Genomic DNA, 20,046 nt, shown 5'->3' on the forward strand with positions numbered 1-20,046 from the left:
ATTTTGGTAGTCTTCTATATATTCTGTCTGAGAAAGGGAAGACCGTTGTTGCTCTGAAGTTGTATTATGTCAAAGAGAGTAGTTTTGCCTTTTTATCTCCCTTTCTAATTTTAGTGTAGTTTTTCAAGTAGAGAACTTTTGCTTGAAATTTTTAGTTTGAGAATGATTCGAAGAGCTCCATCTTGATCAGAATAACTTGTGGAAAACATAATTTCATTTGTTCAGAATTCGAAAGGTGTAACACCGCACTAATCGTCTTACTATACTGCATGAAAGTTTTGCTTCATATTTCTGAAAATCCAGTTCTATGTTCAAGCTTCCACAGTCATTTTAACATAAATATTTTAGTACCATTTCAGCTTTGGAAAGGATGATTCGTTTTTAAAATCAGTTTTTTGTTGCAATGTTAATATTGTAACACAATCTAGTGAACCTAAAGCAAAGTCAGGCTTTCAGGGTAAGGTGCAAATCGGCAGCCTCTTTTACGAAGGAGAAAGAAGAAAAAAGAGAAGGGTAGTTTTGTCTTTACACTGTTTATACATGTTAAAAGAACAGATTTTCATGACGGAACATAACGGTAAGTGGGAAAGTGTCGTTTTGAAAGTTGGCGGATGGGAAAGTGTCTTTTCGTCGAACCTTGGGTGGGAGCATGTCGTTCTCCCATCTTGTTTCTATCTATCTTAGAACCTTATTTAGCCAGTGAATGAGGCAGCAACACTAATTTTGGTACACCCACTAACCTACTGCTAATCATCTTACTAAAGGAAGCTCTGATCATGTTAAACTCTTCATTTTTGGATGGCTACATCTGTTTTAATATGTTTGGAAGATTAATTAATGCTTTAAGCGCCTTTTTTTTTTTTTTTTCCCGATTTGTAGTCATGACATGACTTCCCCTATTTTGGCTCATGAAATTCCAAGATACTGTCAACTAGCAGCTTTATGCCTCTGAGTATATGGTTAGCTTTAACTCTATAGACTAGTAAAGTTCAGTTCAGTTCAGTATGCTGTTTAAACTTGGCTTAAAAAGTTATAGCTAGATTGTCTGTGTGTGCATATTTCTCAAGCTTGCACTTGGGTTCTTTTTCTCTTTAGGCTACATAGTTAACTAATTATAGATAAAAAATCATCTTTAGAGAAAGTATAAATCACGAACAAAATGAAGCTTCACAATTTTACTTCTTCATATATTTGCTACATATCAACACAACTTTGACTCGACCTTATGCAGAAAGAGGAAGAAAGTTTAACACAAACTTAAGAATCGGGTTCCCAAGTTTTGAGTACCCTGGCTAAGACAAACATTTATTTGAACTAAGAACTAGTAATTAACATTTGCTAACCGTGAGTTGACAAACTATTGTTTCGGATGGACGTCAATGACTACCCATTTATTAAAGCTTTACGGTTGAATTAATAGTGATTTTAAAGGTTAAAAATCAAGCATCAGACCAGTAGACATCCATTTCGCCCCGGTCTTTCTCAGGCACTCCCAAGGCTTCCCAAACGGCTTTTGAAGCATCAACAATATTGTTAGGGCATGGAGGCTGATAATCATGCTCTGAATCACCTCCAATTGTAGAATCGCACTCATCAACTACCTTGGCCTTTACACTTTTCCCGTTACCATAGATGTTAATATACTTTAAGCATCGACTTCCTTTATTGTACCATCCTGTTGAAAGTGCCACTACAGGGTCGTCATCTGAAGGGTATGGTGGTCACACTCAGATTTCCACCGCCGTCACCATGTTCCTCAAAACTGTTGATTGTTAAGGTTGCTTTGTACGACCTGAGGATGAGATTGTGAGTGAACATTTGTAAGTGGTGTAATATTTACCATCCTCACAGCATTCAGAATCGTTCCCTGGTTACATGTCCTGGAGGAGGTTTTTCCCTTTTATCTTGCCACTAAGCTTGCAAGTCCCAGCTTAATTCAACACTGAATACTGTAACAAGAATTAGAAGGCAAACAAAAGAAGAAAACTACAGGAAACTTGCTTCTTATCCCGTAATTACTTTGTATTGCTTCAAATTGTGTAAAGAATTGGTGAATTGTGGATTATATATATATATATATATAGAGAGAGAGAGAGAGAGAGAGAGAGAGAGAGAGATGATGAATTACTAGCTTCATTTGCAGTGAAAATTTTAAGGTGGTCTTTCAAAAAATTATGCCGTGCATCATTAGAAGTATCGTATCAGAAAGACAATGTAGTATACGTGTTGAAAGAATTTCGGAGAATTACAAATGGAATCGAATCAAAGTTTCCAAGTGAATTCCTACTTCATTATATTTTAATCTTAATTGGTTTTTCATTTTATCGTTAGAATTTATTGGGGAATTTCATTGGATACTAGGAAACTTAGTGGCGGCACTATCTAAGTCTCGTTGTTTATCCATGTAAAGGTAATAATTAAGGACAAAAACTTTTTAACCAATTATACAAACAATCGTAGAGAAATTGTCATTCACCAGCAGGATTCACTTGGGGAAATCCGGAACATCTAGCTTTCTCAAATGCTAAATGCTTTATATCCATCACCTTAATTTCTATAGCATTGATGATATTTGATTTCTGATCATTAATTCTATATTTTCTTTAGGCTATGTGAGAGGACGTCCAAATGAGTGTAACAAATCTGAGAAAAGATGATTATTCCAATTTAATAAAAAATGAACATATCATGAGAAAATGGCACAGTCATAGAGCTCCTAGCTGCCATGGATTTTCATATGTTGTAGAAATCAGGAAAAAGAAATTGAAGACGAGAAATCCTTGAAAGGGCAAACTAAATACAGTATTAAAATTTCGTAAGAAAGGGAAAGTTGGTCTGTTCCTACATGTTTCAGAAGATAACAAATCACAGTAAGATAATTTCACAACAATGATTGTGATATGAATATGATGGATAAGCTACATAAAATGATAATATTATCAAGCGAGACAAGATGCCTTGGAATTAACAATATATATTTCGTCCGCTTCTTAATTGTTGATTATTGTCAGGGAATAATGAATCTAAGAGGAAGTGTTAAAAAATGAACCATTTTTTGTTGAAGGAATGCATGCGACGAGCGTGAGGAAGTCATCTGAAATCATATTCAGTTTATTTTTGCTGTTTTAGGGAAGAAGGGTAGAAGGGTTTGAATTTAGGGTTTTTGTTTTTCTTTTAAGTTTATATATAGGGGATAAGAAAATGACATAATAGAGGATGGCTGAATCCGATCAAACGAGATCTCAAAGTTTACAGCTGCAAAACTTAAAGATCGCGCCACCTCCGCTCGTGCTAGAAGTCGTGGTGGATGCTGTTGTTGTTGTGGAGGTTGTAGATATTGCGTTTGATGCGACAGCGATGGTGGTTGATTTTGTGGAGGCTGTGTCATTATAGTGGAGGATTTTGGGGCAACGATGACAAAGGTTAGGGCACCAAAAGAAAAGGGGGTGGAGAATTTTGGGGCGGTGTGCTCCAAATTGTGTGCCCTAAAAGAATGTCTCAAGCATTGGAATAAAAATGTTTTTGGTGATGTTCATTCAAAAGTGGAGAAGGTCAGGTTGCTTCTTGCCTAGGTGCAGCTTTTCAATTCACAGATGCCTTATACTACGGAAGGTTTTGAGGAAGAAATTAAAGCTAAACAAAACTTGGTGGAAGCTTTTCAATGTTAGCATACTTTTTGGAGGGAGAAATCTCAGGTTTCTTGGTTAAAAGAGAGAGAGAGAGATGTTCCAAATACTTCCCTAATTGTGCAAAGATTATACGTGCTAAATCTTTTATTCATGCCCTCTCTATTGATGATGTTTTAGTGGAAGATAAGCAAGGAAGAAATATGAAAGGGGGATTGGGATTTTTTCTTTTGGGAGGTGAAGAACTTGAAGATTTTTAAGTTAAAGGTTATTTTCCTCTTTGTACTGATTATCAACAGATTTTACTAATGTTTCTTAATGATGGGCTGGAAAAGTGCCGTTTTGAAACTTAATGGATGGGAAAATGTCGTTTCACCAAACTTTGGGTGGGAAAATGTCGTTCTCCCTTTATAATAAGCCGAACACTTAGGGATTTATGTCACGGACTTTCATTGTTTTTTTTTTCAAAGCAGTTTTGCATGTAGACAAACTTCTTGAACGCAAGAGCTAGTGCGTCTGTCCAAAGGGTTGTATTTGCGTGGCATAACTATGCAACTGTTGAATTGTTTAAAACAAGTATGTTTTGATGTATACAAGCATAACACTAATTATCTTCTTTCTTGTTGGATATTGTTCATACTTTGCATGGGCTTGAAATCCCTTACGCAGATGCATTCGAGGGTCGTGCTCCCTAGTGAGTGGGCGACGGTCTCACTCGCCGGTGAGCGGGCTGCTCCCTTCACGGTAAGTCCAATTAGTAATTAGACTTGTTATTGTTTTACTAATATTTGAGCTTGGGTCAGGTCAGATTCGGATAGGTCTAAATGAGATAAAGTTTTCTATTATATGATGTAATCGTGAGAAACCAAGGGTTTAAGGCAAATTAGAGAGACTGAACTGCTGTCATTAAGTTTGTAATTGCTACAGAGTTCTAAAACTTAATACAAAATCTCTATTTGAATACTGAATGTAATTCCTTAATCGGAACGAACCAAAGTAAATTAAGTACCTTATTTACTTTTCTGTTTTATTGTATTGCGTGTGTTTGACAGTGGTTTCAATATTTCTATCTATTTAAAGCTTATTAAGCCAGCGAATGAGGCAGCAACACTAATTTTGGTATGCTCACTACGTGCATGCTAAATGAAGCTCTTAGCCCTGGTCAGGTAAAATTTTCACTTGGATGGCTCTGGTTTTCATATGTTTGGAAGATCATTTAATGCTTCAAGCCTTTGACTGATTTCTAGCCATGAATTTCCTATTTGGTTAATGGAAAGGATATATTAATATATGCATGAAATTTCTAAATATTGTCGCTTCAACTCTATAGACGAGCAAAATTCTGTTCAGTATGCTGTTTAAATCAGGCTAACAGGACTAATCAAGTTACAGATTGTGTGTGTTCTTATATCTCAACCCTTTGCAATGAGTTTCTCTTTTCTGCTGTTTTTTTAGTGTTCATCAAACTTATACTCATAAAGTATGATCACGAATAAAACGAAGATTCATAATTATATTTCTTATATGTTTATTACATAACAACACAACCTTGACCAACTTATTCAGAAAAAAAAAAAAAAAAAATTAACACAAACTTAAGCGTCGGGACTTACTTTTGGTACCCTAATAGAAACATTTATTTTAACTAGCTAATCTAACGTTAACTAACTACTGTTTCGGATGGACGTCAAATTCAATTGTGCCCATTTATTAAAGCTTACGGTTGCATTAATGGTGATTTTAAAGGTTAAAAATCAAGCATCAGACCGTAGATATCCATTTCGCCCGGTCTTTTCAGGCACTCCCAAGGCTCCCAAACAGCTTTTGAAGCATCCAAATATTGTTGGGGCATGGAGGCTGATAATCATGATCTGAATCACATCCCTTGTTGAGTCGCACTCGTCAACAACCTTGGCTTTTACACTTTCCGTTACCGGATGTTAATATGCTTTAAGCATCGACTCCCTCCATTGTACCATCCTGTTGAAAGTGCCACTACAGGATCGTCATTGAATGGTACTTGTTGTCACACTCAGATTTTCCACCGCCGTCACCATGTTCCCAAAAATGTTGATTGTTAAGGTTGCTTTTGTACGACCTGAGGATGAGCTTTGGGTGAACATTTGTAAGTGGTGTAATATTACCCCTCTTACAGCATTCGGAGTCGTTCCCTGTGTTACATTGTCCTGGAGGTGGCTTTTTCCCTTTTATCTTGCCACTAGGCTTGCAAGCCAGCTTCAACACTGAAAGTAACAAGGAAAAAAAGGCAAACAAAAGAAGAAAACTAGAGTAAACTGTTCATCCTTCATGTTGTATTGTTTTTAAGTTTGTGGGAAGAATAGGTGAATTGATGGTAGACTATATATAGGGATGATGAATTTATAGCTGTCATTTGCAGTGACAATTTTGAGGTGGTCTTTTAAAAAATTATGCTGTGCATCATCAGAAGTATCGTATCAGAAAGATAAAGTGGTATAGTGTTAAAAGAATCTCGGAGATTAACAACTGGAATCATATCAGGGTCTCCAAGTGATCAAGCGACAAAACGCTTTGGAATTAACACTATATATCGTCGGCTTCTTATTCTCATACTGTAGGGAATAAGGAATTAAGAGGAAGATATAAAGTTTTAGTCCCTTCGACTGTTTAATGATAGATGATGTTATTAAGTTATGAAACTCAACAGTTGGAAATAATTAAAAACAAGATTGACTCTACATCAAGCTGAAACTGATTAAACCAGACGCCAATAGCTATGCTATGGTATAATCACTATTCCCAAAATTTTCATCAAGCTATAATGGATATAGATCGAGACCAGGGAGTATCAGGATCAACAACAACTACGTAATTTGAACATGGCAATCAAAGCGGGTTCCAGGAATTTTCCCATATAGATAAATACAAAGAAGATGCAATTACGTAATAATTGATAGCAAGTATAACATATTGTATATTAATACATTAAAATGTATTAGCGAACATAACAAACACAACAGAGTACTTCACATACTACATATAATTCATAATCTATGTATGGTGCGCATCAAGCATCAGACCAAGTGATATCTAATCCACCCAGTTATCTTCTGGAACACCCAACGCTTTCCAGACAGCCTTCGAGGCATCCACTATATTGTATGGGCATGGAGGCTGGTAATCATGATCAGAACACACCCCATTGTTGAGTCACATTCATAACAACCTTGGCCTTAACACTGTGTCCGTTACCATAGATGTTAATATATTTAAGCACCGACTCCCTCCATTGTACCATCCTGTTGAAAGTGCCACCACAGGGTCGTTATCGGAATGGTAATGTTGTCACATTTGATGGTGCACCACCATCTCCATTTTTCCAAAGCTGTTCAGTGTCAAGGTTGCCTTTGTACGTCCTGAAACTGGAGGTGAACACTTGTAAATAGGGTATTTTACCTTGTTTACAGCAGTCGGAGTCATTTTGCTGGTTGCATTGTCCAGGAGGAGGGTTTTTCCTCTTATCTTGCCACTGGCCCTGCAAGTCTGAGCTTCAAACATAAACAATCTATCACAAGAAGAGAAAGAAAACAACAAGAACACTCAAGAACACTTGCTTCTTCATCTTCTATATCTTTTCTACCGTCTTCAATTAATTGTTGTTTCGCTGTGAAAAACTGGAATGGGGAAACGCTATATATATAGTGATGGGCAACTGTCTTCTAATGAAAAGCTCGACAATTTTGCCTTCAAAACGGCATAACAGGGTTACCCAAAGTGGGGGATACGGAATTAAAAGAATCAACGAAAGGAACGATTAAAAGCTAGAGATATAGTAAAGGTAAACGTTATATTACCAAGATTGATTATTAAATTCAACTTATACTAGCCTTAATTCTGTATGTATTGTTAATTTCCTTTGGGATGGGAATTGGGATTCAATTATTGTATGAGGTTATGTTTACAATACTCATTAAAGAAACCCAAGTTGATTATAATTTTGTCCCCTTGAAGAATTACTTAAAGCTGCAAGTATTTTTTGAAGAATTTTTACATGCATATAATGTCTTTTGATTTTTTGCAGGAAAGAATAAAGTTTTAATCATTATTGGATGACTTGATGGTAAAAAAGCAAAAACAGATTTAATGAACTCCTGAGTTTGAGTCCTCCCAGACACTAATAGGAGTAACCATTGGAAGTTTTACCTAGTTAGCAATTCCAAGCGCTTGGAAAATTAAATGAAGTATGTGTAAATTGAGCCGAACAACTCCGATAATAATAAAAAAAGAAAAAATATCTTTTGATAACTTAGACAAAGTTATAGTAAAATAATAATAATAATAAATTACTTGTCATTTGATCGAATGAATGAGCTTCCAACTAAAATAAGCTATTGAAAAACCCTTGAAATTATGTTTATTTATTGGAAATAAAAATCATAACTCAAATGCAAATTAGCAACAGAAAGCCCTCCCAGTTTCTTCTTCATCTCAGATTAGAACGGAGTATTTAAAAATAGATAGCCGTGATCGATACAGATCCGATTTAAGTCCAACCTAAACTTCTTTCCCATTGAATCAAAGCTATCTAATCCCTATGTTTAGCTGAAACAAATAAACCCTTGCATTTTAAAAAATGACAAAAATTACCCCTCAAGGCTCAAACTACCAATCTTTTTTTAAATTACATGGGGTTTACTGTATTTTGGGCTAACCATAGGTTTTATTGGAATTATTCCAAAATGCTAAATACAGTCCAAAAGTAAGTTTACACTAGACATATGTTATTGGAATTATCCATGAGGTGGAGGGACTTCCCCTTATAAGCCGAAAACCTTCCCAATATGTTTCTAATATATGTGAGCGCCCCTCTGTGTAGGCGTTTGGCGAAATACTAAAAGATAGATCGGGTATGCTCTGATGCTATTATAACGGATTGAGAGTTTTACACCCAAAATACTAATCTATTAGATAGAGGGACTCCCCTTATTAACCCAAGAGGGAAGTAATTGGAAAGAAAGATCCATTATTTCATTGCTTCAAATTTGATACACCACCATCTTCGAGTGAACCATACATAAAAATAAAAGAAGTAACATATTTTTACTTTTAAACCTTAAAATGAACCAAGCATCAGACCAATATATATCCATTCCACCCCTCTGGTTTTCCGGAACTCCCAAGGCTTCCCAAACAGCTTTAGAGGCATCAACAATGTTATTATCACAAGGAGGCTGATAATCATGAGGATCATCACATCCTTTTTCCGAACTGCATTCATCAACTACCTTCGCCTTTACACTTTTCCCATTTCCATAAATGTTTATATACTTTAAGCATCGACTCCCTTTGTTGTACCATCCTGTTGAAAGTGCCACTATAGGGTCGTCATTTGAATGGTATTTCTTGTCACATTCCGATGGTCCACCGCCATCTCCATGCTTCTCAAAGCCGTTGAGTGTTAAGAATCCCTTTGTACGATCAGAGGTTACTACAGGTGGTGAACATTTGTAAGTTGTGTAGTATTTTCCTTCTTTACAGCACTCTGAACCATTGTCTTTGTTGCATTTTCCTGGAGGAGGCTTTTTCCCTTTAATCTTCCCACTCGGCTTTGCACGTCTCTCCTGCTTCAACACTACAGAATGTAATAAAAAGAAGTGGAAGAATAGAGCAAATTTGCTTCTTCATGTTGTATTGATTTATGATTATTTGATTGGTGTGAAGAAGCTGAATGGGTTGTAGATCTTATATAGATGAGATCATGAGCTACAAGCTGTCATTTGGAGTGACAATTTTAAGGTGGTGGTATGATAAAAGAAATCCCGTTTATCAATATTAACGTATTAGTACTATGACAATGTGGTATATACAGGTGTTAGTTTTACAAGAATCATATCAGAGTTTCTAAGTGTTTGCTACTTCACTATATTTTAAGCTTAATTAATTAATTATTTTTATATACCCTGTGTTAGATGTCATTGGTGAATTCAACTTATTTAACTTCGAAATTAATATAATGGCGGCAGCATAAGTATCAGATCCTCAATATTTGTCGCCCGGCCTGTTAAGGACAGAAGCTTCAATCTTAGCCAATGCGAAGCAGTCCTAAAGATTTGGGTCTCTGTCATGCACGTTGGTCTACAATTTGTTTTATCATTCACACTTGGAGAAAACCTCGAGTGCTTTGAAACACTATTTATATGGATTTTTCTTTAATTCTGTTAACCATAATTAAAAGAAAAAGCAATTTATATATATATTCATAATGTATACATACTCAATCAACAACCACAACATAGAAACTTTTAACTATTTCATAATTTACCAGCCCCGTTATACATGACAGGGATAGTCATAAACTGATCAAGCATCAGACCAAGTGATATCTAATCCACCCCAGTTATCTTCAGGGACTCCCAACGCTTTCCAAACAGCCTTCGAGGCATCCACTATATTGTATGGGCATGGAGGCTGGTAATCATGATCAGAATCACATCCCATTGTTGAGTCACATTCATCAACAACCTTGGCCTTAACACTGTTTCCATTACCATAGATGTTAATATACTTTAAGCACCGACTCCCTCCATTGTACCATCCTGTTGAAAGTGCCACCACAGGGTCGTTATCGGAATGGTACTTGTTGTCACATTCTGATGGTGCACCACCATCTCCATTTTTCTCAAAGCTGTTCAGTGTCAAGGTTGCCTTTGTACGTCCTGAAACTGGAGGTGAACACTTGTAAATAGGGTACATTTTTCCTTGTTTACAGCAGTCGGAGTTATTTTCCTGGTTGCATTGTCCTGGTGGAGGCTTTTTCCCTCTTATCTTGCCACTGGCCTTGCAAGTCTGAGCCTCAACAATGAAACAATTAATGACAAGAAAAAGAAAGCAAACAACAAGAACACTTGAAAACACTTGCTTCTTCATCTTCTATTTCTGTTTTGTTCTCGTTGGTTTGGTGTGAAGAACTTGAATGAGTGAAACCTTATATATAGATCCATCAGCAGCAACCTTTCAACGCAGAATTAACCCGACAATTTTGCATTCTGAAACAGCGTGATAGTGATACAATTTGACGCATATGGGATTAATATTATTGATGAAACCCAGAATCGTATAGGCAAAATTGTATATACGTGAATGTTTGATTATTAATTTCAAGATAAACCAGCCTTAATTTTGTAATTATGGCGAATTTCCTTAGCGTTATCTCTGTTTGTTGTCTTTGATGAGCGAGACAGCAAGATTACGGTTCTTCTACGTTGATAATATTAGACAATATGTGCCAGCCACAAGATATCCTTCGGTATGACAGTTCCTTTTATATGAAACAATATACCCAGGAAATGCATATCTTGTTAGAGATTTGGAATCATTGAAATTAAACATTGTAAATAGAGCCGTAGCCTTGTTTCAAGTTTCATTTTCATCTGTGGAGACACCTCCATTGTCCTGTTATTGCAATCGGCTCCTGGAAAATAACGTTCTTTGTCCATTATTTTAAATTCTGGTTCAGTATGCATATGTTTACTGCGTCGAATTTAGCCTAAAGTTGAAAGTTGCCAATTATATATGTAAGACCAAATTATGATGCTGACATATTTTGGAATGAGACTTATGCTGTGTCAGCTTCTTCAGGTTTAAATATTACTAAAGATACCACCATTAATTCAGTACATTGAATTGGATAATCCTATCTAAGCAGACAAATTACTGATGGTGATGATGAGCTGACATGATATCTTTCTTGGATACTAGCTGCCTCACTTAAACATTTATCCACCCAGGAGAGCATCAAATTGTGGTTCATACTCTTGTATATCAATATGTTTTTACAATTAATTAATCAAAGATTGTGACTCTCAAACTACGAACAATCTCTCTGACGAAACGGAAATAAACAGTGGAATTTTCTGAAATCAGGATTTGAATTAATTTATTCGCTTTTTAACGGGCGGTGACAGTTATGTTAGAAGGGTCTCTTTTATTTGCTACCTGTCAAAAGAACTCATGATCATAACCTGGACAACTTGGTGAGGAATTTGTTATATATACCCACTTCATTAAGCACTCAACAAAAACAACTAAAGCAGAAAAACGAAGAGGTAGAATGATGAGTTTTAGATTAAAAGCTTCTCTTCTCCTACTATCAATCCTCCTATTAACAAACTGTTTGAATACTGAAGCTCAACAATGTCGTCCGAGCGGCAAAATAAGGGGAAAAAAACCTCCTCCTGGAGAATGCAACCAAGACAATGATTCAGATTGTTGTAAAGAAGACAAGCTTTACACAACATACAAATGTTCACCGCCAGTTTCAAGCCATACCAAAGCCTGGCTCACTCTGAATGGTTTCGAGGCAGGTCAAGATGGCGGTGCGCCATCAGAATGTGACAACAAATACCACTCAGATGACACACCAGTTGTTGCATTATCAACTGGATGGTTCAACAGAAAGAGTAGGTTCCTTAACAACATCACCATTACTGCTAATGGGCGAAGTGTAGTGGCCATGGTGGTGGATGAGTGTGACTCAACTATGGGATGTGATTCAGACCACGATTATCAACCTCCTTGTGATGACAACATTGTTGATGCCTCCAGGGCTGTGTGGAAAGCATTAGGTATTCCAAGCGATCAATGGGGTGGTATGGATATTACATGGACCGACGCAATGGGGTGGTATGGATATTACATGGACCGACGCTTAGTGTTTTTTACATTTATAACATGATTACTTATGTGTAACTAGTATTTTCAATTCTTGTTGAATCTGTTATTGTCTTGTTAATGTATGGTGAGATGTAGCCCTGTAAACTACATCTATTATTGCATTTTTATTAAAAAAAAAAAATGTTCTTGGATATTGTATTTTACTTCTTACTGTATTTCTCCAATTATTTTCTGTCTTTACATGTGATTTTACCTTCTTACTTCTTCTTTGCCTATCTTGTTCTTAAGAAAGTTTAGGAAAAGGAAAGATTTTTTTACCGCTGAAAATACCTTAAGACTACGAATTGAATCTCTATTGCTGCAAGGTGCCCTGCCCTGAGGGCAAGTCCCAGAAGGATAACCCGTAACAATAATAACATCTTCTGATCATGCAATTATCTCATGTACAACTACAAATTAAGTTTTAAAGCAGGAAAAAAAAAATGATTTTGATTAACAAAAGATTGAACAAGAGAAATTAGCTGTCCTTCAAATACACAACAAAACCATCATGTTTCTGTGTTATGAAGTCAAGTAAAGATGAACCATGGCTATAGAATGTATGTTGGCTGGGCAATTTGAAATTATGAGCACTAAAATTTTGAAGGGAGTCGTCATTAAGCTACAAATATGAGTACAAAACATCATCTGTGATGAACAACATTAAGTGAGAATTGTCATGGTTCAAAATCAACTGGATTCTACAGTCATAAATCAGATTTAAGTGGCGTTCAAACAACAGAATATATACACGGCTTGTAAAATTAACAGAGGAATTGTCACCCACGCATTAAATCGATGTCAACATGGGGATTGTGCATATCCATTGGCCTTGAACCAGGCCATACACCCACTGAAGAAGTTGGAGTGAGATTATGACTTGATGGAACACTAGTTGGAGTCACTGGATTGTCAATTGTCTGATGTTCTAAGTCTCTCACACCTTCTGGATTTTCCCCTTTCTTATTCTTTGTCTTTGAACCTCCCCACAAGAAACTCCCCACTATTACCTGGAATCAGTCCATAAATAGTCTCAGCCTAGAATAAAAAATTTTAAAAAGAAAAATAAAAAAACATATCCATATTCATCCATAGAACTAAAATAGTTGCTCATAATACAAGGTTACATCGCCATCTACAATAGTGCAGAGCATGCATAACCATTAATCTGATGTTTGCTTTTCACTTTTTTTTTTTCAGTATATATAATTAATAAAGGATCAATGGGAAATTTTCAACCAGTCTTTCATACATCTCTACTTTTAAAGTAAACAGAATCTCTTCATATACGCAGCAGTAACCCACATGATAGTCTCACCATAAAAATGACAATTAAATAACTAGAACAATATGTTATAACAGCTAAAGCAGTATAAGTTACCTGAACAGTGCTTGCTGCAATAAGCATTCCCCCAACTCCTCCACCAATGACACGACCATCAGGACTAGCAAGGGAGACACTCAGACCACCACTTCGGTTGCGGGGGCCACCACTACTAGTGAGCAAGTAGGAGCCTGACAGACACAATATCTCAAAACGCCCCTACAAAAAACAAATAATTCTTCAGGGAGTGAATATTGGGGGGATTTTAGAATGAAATTACATGAAATTTAATGGATGATTGTCTTTTCATAAAATCAAACAAGGCTAAGAGCAAAATTGATTAATGCCAAGGCCATAAGCCCACACAGACCCACATATGACAATACTTGCGTGTCTGAGCTCTTAGACAACTAAAATTAGTCTCAACATTAGATCAACTTTTTGAGTAAGATAAGAAGAAAAAAATATCTCCATTTGATGTTGGCAATCTTTCCCAGCAATTATCAAACATCATGAGTACATATCTCATAGCAAACAAGAACAGAGTTACTAAGTGCTCAACCTCATATGTTACAGTGCCACCAGAAGTAGATGGCTGACGGAGAGTTGCAGTAGAGACAGCACCATTAGCTGATAAGACACATACTGCTCTGGGCCCTTGTTGTGAAAAGGACATTATTTTTGTCGCAATGTCCTATAGGAAAAAATAAAATCAAGCATTTCAAGACAACAATTTATTCCAAAAATCACAGAACCTTTCAAGAGATGCTTTACCAGATTGAAAAAACATGCCTCAAAAAGTAAAAAGTTAGTGATATTGTATCTTATTGATCATTAAATATTGAAGAGGTTCTCTGTTGCCAGTAGAAAACAGTAATCCCTAGTGTACTTCATCTAAGTTTGGAAAAACAAATAAAAATTGATAGGAGAAAAAGTGGCATACTTCTCCTATTGCAACAGTGATGATATGTGGAGTGAAGCCCATCCCAGCTGAGCCAGACAGCCATTCACCTAGCAAAACAGTTTAAAATCTGCAACATCATCCACATAAAAAGAATGTAATGATGCAGGAAAAAGAAATAAAATCTAAATGCATATGTATAAATGAATACGATATTCAACCTTGTTCAGCAAGGCAGAATCACTCTCACAGACACAGCTGTTTATGATACTCATTTAATTGGATAAAGAAATCCAAATAACAAATTGATGAAAGTTTGATAATAAACTAGTTACCCAATGACACAGAGTTTTAGTACAAATCCATGACACATAGGCATACACTATATGCCAATCTACATTTGTTTTTTTTTTTTTTCAGTGGTTTTTAGCAGCATTCTTCAACACCATTGAGATTCTGAAAGTAAGTTAGCTTCTCAGAAGCTTCTCTCTGGAGTTTTGAACAGCAAATAATTAATCTAGGATTTAAAATTTTCAAGGTCAATGTAATATTCCTTATAGTTAACAGAAGAGGAAAATCCGAGTACCATGATACTATTTCATGAACAAGGAACACTTACCCTCACCATTTCAGCATAAATCAACCTTACAAAGTTTTTTATCCAACTACGTGTTTTACAAAACTAAGATTTATGTGTTCATATCCTAATATCGTTGTCTTTTGAAGTATTGGTGGGAAAAATCATTATTGTCTATTAATCTAAATTTTACCATGTTTTAGCAGTACCTAGTTATAATGATGGAGAGTGAAATCTGATGAGCCAAAATTCTTTGATTCATCCATCCTCTATCATTTTCCATTCAATAGTACCTTCACGCTCTTGACCAAATTATGATACTTTCCAATGAATTTTATTCAAGGAACAGAGATCAAAACTTAGGCAACAATCAAATTCTGGGCTGATAATTTGTAGTTTATATAGTGCATCAAGATCACACAGACAAGTAGATTTACATTGAACTATTAGCAATTCAAGTATATCAAGGTTTTAACCAGATTCTGCTTCACCTTAGATAATACCTGATGAGGTAAAATTTGAGCCTAGCAAAGATAATAAAGCAGGTCAATTGGTAAAAATTTTCCCTACTGTAAAACATTAATGAATACAAGAGAACTTTTACCAAGCTATAACTGGTTTAATGACAATCAGCTACAAAGTCATTCATTCACACTGCCAAGAATTCTTACCAAGTGAAGCTAATTGTTGTTTTCTTCCAGTTCCGGGAGGTCGCCCTCTGCCCCGCTTTTGGGTTGGTCTTAAGGTACCAGGATGAGTAGACACAGCAGGAGATAATGCCAATGACACGGTTCCATCGGGCCCGTATTTCCGGGGCCTTCCCCTCTTCCTCTTAGCAGGCTCGCTTTGTGGCAAGCCAGAAGGAGCACCAACATTGACACCATGAGATGAAATTGCTGATGAAGGCTCTACAGGTAATGTTGATCCAAGAGTAGTGCCTCCAATATTTGATTGAAACTGTACATTTGGATTAGATAATGTATGAATGCCGGTTGATCCATGCAGATTATGTGGTGTTCCCATCCCAGAACTAGTCATTCCTCTTTGTTGCATATAGTAAGAGGCTGACCCAGATAAAGCCATAGCATCCCTTCGATCCATGCATTTACTTTGACAAACCTAAACTTAAATGACTCTCTGAATCAACTTACACCCAATCAATTGCAAAATTAAGGAACCTCCTACTTGTCAAGTGTTCAAGACCTCAAATCGTAACCAACAAACCATGCTTATTAAAAAAGGTAAGATTTTTAAAACCAACATTAAAAGAACAAACAGCCATATGTAAGCTTTACCAGTAATTACAAAGGAAGTCAATGTAACTTCATCAGAGTACACATAATAAAACAGTCAATGTACTTCAATTCCAAACAGGAAAGCTCAATGCAGATAGATACATTGTTTTAACAATAAAGCAGCAGAAAAACCATAAGAATGCGGTCACTGTTGTATTGTACAAGAAGTTCTTTCAAATCTAGATATGAAAAAAAAAACCAACAAACCCTAGACTCAATGACCCTTCATATTTCAAATAAGAAAGTAATAACCCAAAGCAAAGAAAGAAAACATAAAATAAATAGAAATAATTAAATCTAAGCAACAACAAGAATCTTGCAGAGGAACAAAAGAAAGATGTGAAGAGAATTCAAATCTTGAAAAGCAAAGACTTGAAAGAAAAGACAAAATGCAAGCTATTTTACAGCTTACCAAACCAGAAGAAACAAAGAAAAAGGCTTCATATTGAAGATCAAGACCAGACCAGAAAAGACTGAAACAGGTCCACACTCTCACCAACCCATGATAAACCCTTAAGCACCAAGCATCTTCTTGGGCAAAACCCCAAAACCCTTGAGAACACACATAAAAATCATCAACAAACCAAAAAAAATAACAAAGTTCAAGTCAATGCCGTAACAGAACTCAAAACCCAACCAATTTCAAACATAACAACCATTCAAAAAAATAAAATAAAAGGGAGAGAGAGAGAGAGAGAGAAAACTTGAAAGTAAAGATAGAAAATTTACTCACATTAGTGAAATGTGTTACAGGTAGAAAAGTTATGCTGTGGAAGAAGAAGAAGAGAGTTAAAGGTAAAAGAGTATTAATGGGATACTAAAGGAGAGCAAAGTCTGTAGAGAGAAGAGAGGTCATTTGATTTGAGTGAAGAGGGCAAGTATTATTATTACTTACTACAAAAATGGCTGGCTTTACAGAAAAGTCCTTATCGGAATGCAAAATTCTAGGGCTAGAGAGGTTTGTCTTTCGCCCTCTCTTTCTCTGATTTTTAAAAAACAATAAATCTGTTTATCTTTATATCTCTTGGTGGTGTTGAGTTGAGTGATGATGCTTTACTGTGTTTCGTGTTTGTGTGAAGAGAAAAAGAAAGCAAGGGTTTGAGAAACAAACAAAAGACTAAACAGAAAAAAGCGCTTATTCTTTTGGATAATACAGTTTTTATTTTATTTATTTAATTTCCCTATTTTGAAAAATTAAATGGTACCTCTGACCATATCTGTATCATCGCATATTACTATCCCACGCGCATTTAATTCACGCGTCAAACAATTGTCATCCATCTTCACCTTCCTAATTAATTATTAAAGATGTGAGAGCTGATGATGTAAGGCATATAATTAATGGGTGATTAGAAAGTGAGATATTGGGGATTGAGGAAAACGCGCGAGTGAGATGAGAAGAGTAAACTTTGTATGCATGTGAGTTTTGGTGGCCCCCATCCCATCGCATCAAACCTCACAAAAAAAATATCTTTCTATATCTGTACTACAACAAGTGATTTATATCCTCCCATTTCCTCCACTCTTTTCTTCTCCCATATTTTAACCTAAACTTTAACTTCTATATCTGTACTACAACAATTATATATTTAATTAGTCCATGAATTTTTAAATAATTAACACAAGGTTGCAAAGAGAATGTTGGTATTTTAATAATGTTTATATATATATATATATATAAATAATAATATTTTGTTAGAATAGAATCATCCAAAAAAAAAAAGGTTAAAGTGTACATTGGACTCATCACACAATATTTTAATACTGTTGGTGATGATTTTTGTTGACAATGGCAACGCAATCTAACATTTTGGGTTAATAATTAATTACAGTGATGAATATACAAGGACAATGTCAGTCTGAGCCCATCAATGAAATGGGAAAAAAGAAGATTAAGGTGAGATGGTCATGGATTGGATTTGGTGGACACTTTCATTTACATCAATTTCAATTAGCAAAGTACATGCACAAGTGATGTTGACTTTAAATTTAACACACCCGACCCCCTTTTCTTCTTCTTCCTTTTTATCATCGCTCTGCACAAGTACCTTATTGTTATTACATTAAACATTGTCTTCTTGAATTGGATTTTGTCCAAAAGTGAAAAACAGAGTAAGACGTAAGAGTTGAAAGCAAAGATTATGTTGTTTGGTAGAACCACCGGCAACGGCGACCTTTAATTGTTGAGGAGAATTTAGGTAAAACTCTTTTCTCAACTATTTATAAAAAAAAAACACCTCTATACTCGCCATAATCTTATTACATTTACGCTGAAACTGGGTCATCCAGTTCTTGTTGGGCCAGATACAAACCCAACAGAACCAAAAGTTACCTCTCACTGCGGACCCTGCACATATTCAGTAATGGCTAAGAGATCCACGTGATCATGTCGCGGACCCGGGTTACTGATTACATCATTAAATTGACGACGCTCACTGTACTGTACTCAACTCAATCATTCATCACAAACTACGGACTCCAGCCACAGCAATTATAATTTGCACTTCACCACAAACCTTTTGAATAACTTCTCCCCCATAAAATCAGCTGTCATTTTCTCCCTATTAATTGTAAAATAAATTTGGAACCCCATTATCCAATCTTTCAGAGTCAAGAATTCTTAAATCACAATGACATGCGTGATCCTTGCTCAACCTGTCAATTAATTGGAAAACCTTCCAGTACGTGTAGTAGAAACAATTACTCATACTGTCAGACACCACTTGGCAGGTCAATTTTCAACCCTCTCTCCAGAACCGGAGGTGTAGAATTTGAATCAGCAGTTAACATGGACCAATTACTTCTTCTTTGGGTGATATGAAGACCATGGACCAGGTGATAGTTTGACATCTCTTAGCATTGCCGTATACAACTAATGAGAATGAATTGGAGCCAAACCAAGCTTTAATTAATCCATGGTTTTACTACTAATTCCATATAACAATTACTCTCCAAGCTAACCTGAACCTGATCGCTTATTGTTTCACTTCACCTGTCTGATTATTTAACCATAACACAATTATAAACATATTTCTGCTAGTTTCTCGGAAGAACTCTTCAATTATTCTTATAACCATTCCAATTCCTAGAGCAAAAGGAGAGTCGCTTCCTCATTGTCTACTTATCAGACATAGGTAGATCTACTACAAAGGAAGCTATACAATTCAGTTCATGATTTTCTTTACCTCCACATTAACATACTTCTTTGACTTCTTAAGACACTTAACAAAGGTTAACATCGACCTTACAAGAATGGTCAGCGAGGAATCATAAATCATAATATTCCCTTTAAAAAAAGAGAGCAAAAGAAAGACAATTTCATTTAAATACAGGTTATGCAAGTGCTAACATCCTTCTATGCATCTGGGCACTGCCGTTCTCATCCAACCCACGCTGCACTAAAAATTAAGAGCAAACACACAAGCTTGACCATCGCCTACTAAACTTGATAAATGCTCATCAACAAAATTTAAAATTGTTGATGTGGAGTTGAACTAGAGTCACAAAAGATGATAGGCCACCAGCTAATGAAAGACATAAACAACATACCCTTGATAATCAACACATTTCACAGAAGCCATTGTTATTTCTTGAGTTCAATCACCCTCAACAGTCTAGTCAAATAGCCACAC

General features: G+C 35.9%; 3 protein-coding genes and 2 pseudogenes across 6 annotated transcripts; 1 reads left to right on the forward strand and 4 right to left on the reverse strand.

Moving 5' to 3' along the window:
• Nucleotides 1-1,439: 1,439 nt before the first annotated feature.
• LOC116142636 lies at nt 1,440-7,163 on the reverse strand (annotated as a pseudogene).
• A 1,478-nt stretch (nt 7,164-8,641) lies between these two features.
• LOC116142645 lies at nt 8,642-9,290 on the reverse strand (annotated as a pseudogene).
• A 605-nt stretch (nt 9,291-9,895) lies between these two features.
• Nucleotides 9,896-10,551, reverse strand: LOC116142638 (kiwellin-1-like). The gene has a single exon (XM_031428064.1). It carries the CDS (start codon nt 10,530-10,532, stop codon nt 9,966-9,968), a length of 567 nt encoding a protein of 188 aa, XP_031283924.1. The 5' UTR covers nt 10,533-10,551; the 3' UTR covers nt 9,896-9,965.
• Nucleotides 10,552-11,703: 1,152 nt separating this feature from the next.
• Nucleotides 11,704-12,339, forward strand: LOC116142646 (putative ripening-related protein 1). The gene has a single exon (XM_031428075.1). The coding sequence runs from the start codon at nt 11,716-11,718 to the stop codon at nt 12,337-12,339; it is 624 nt and encodes a 207-aa protein (XP_031283935.1). The 5' UTR covers nt 11,704-11,715.
• A 649-nt stretch (nt 12,340-12,988) lies between these two features.
• LOC116142644 (AT-hook motif nuclear-localized protein 11-like) lies at nt 12,989-17,466 on the reverse strand. 4 transcript variants are annotated; one of them, XM_031428074.1, is made up of 7 exons: nt 17,148-17,466; nt 16,827-16,966; nt 15,791-16,238; nt 14,585-14,652; nt 14,204-14,335; nt 13,699-13,860; nt 12,989-13,327 (listed from the first exon to the last, which is right to left on the reverse strand). In XM_031428074.1, exons 3-7 carry the CDS (start codon nt 16,218-16,220, stop codon nt 13,097-13,099), a joined length of 1,023 nt encoding a protein of 340 aa, XP_031283934.1. In that variant the 5' UTR covers nt 16,221-16,238; nt 16,827-16,966; nt 17,148-17,466; the 3' UTR covers nt 12,989-13,096. The 4 variants fall into 4 exon arrangements, with proteins under 4 accessions (XP_031283934.1, XP_031283931.1, XP_031283932.1 ...); XM_031428071.1 differs by lacking the exon at nt 16,827-16,966; XM_031428072.1 differs by lacking the exon at nt 16,827-16,966 and having other exon boundaries at nt 15,791-16,256.
• Nucleotides 17,467-20,046: the final 2,580 nt, after the last annotated feature.

Source organism: Pistacia vera, unplaced genomic scaffold, assembly GCF_008641045.1.
Source record: "Pistacia vera cultivar Batoury unplaced genomic scaffold, PisVer_v2 Contig413, whole genome shotgun sequence".
Classification (NCBI taxonomy): Eukaryota; Viridiplantae; Streptophyta; class Magnoliopsida; order Sapindales; family Anacardiaceae; genus Pistacia; species Pistacia vera.

Bases quoted from the DNA above. Each gene is read 5' to 3' on its own strand.
- LOC116142638 (XM_031428064.1), bottom strand. From the start codon at position 10,532: ATGAAGAAGCAAGTGTTTTCAAGTGTTCTTGTTGTTTGCTTTCTTTTT.
- LOC116142646 (XM_031428075.1), top strand. From the start codon at position 11,716: ATGATGAGTTTTAGATTAAAAGCTTCTCTTCTCCTACTATCAATCCTC.
- LOC116142644 (XM_031428071.1), bottom strand. From the start codon at position 16,220: ATGGATCGAAGGGATGCTATGGCTTTATCTGGGTCAGCCTCTTACTAT. The intron at 14,336-14,584 runs GTATGCCACTTT...TTTTTCCTATAG, and splicing joins TCACTGTTGCAATAGGAGAA to GACATTGCGACAAAAATAAT. The intron at 13,861-14,203 runs GTTGAGCACTTA...TGTTTTTTGTAG, and splicing joins GTGGCACTGTAACATATGAG to GGGCGTTTTGAGATATTGTG.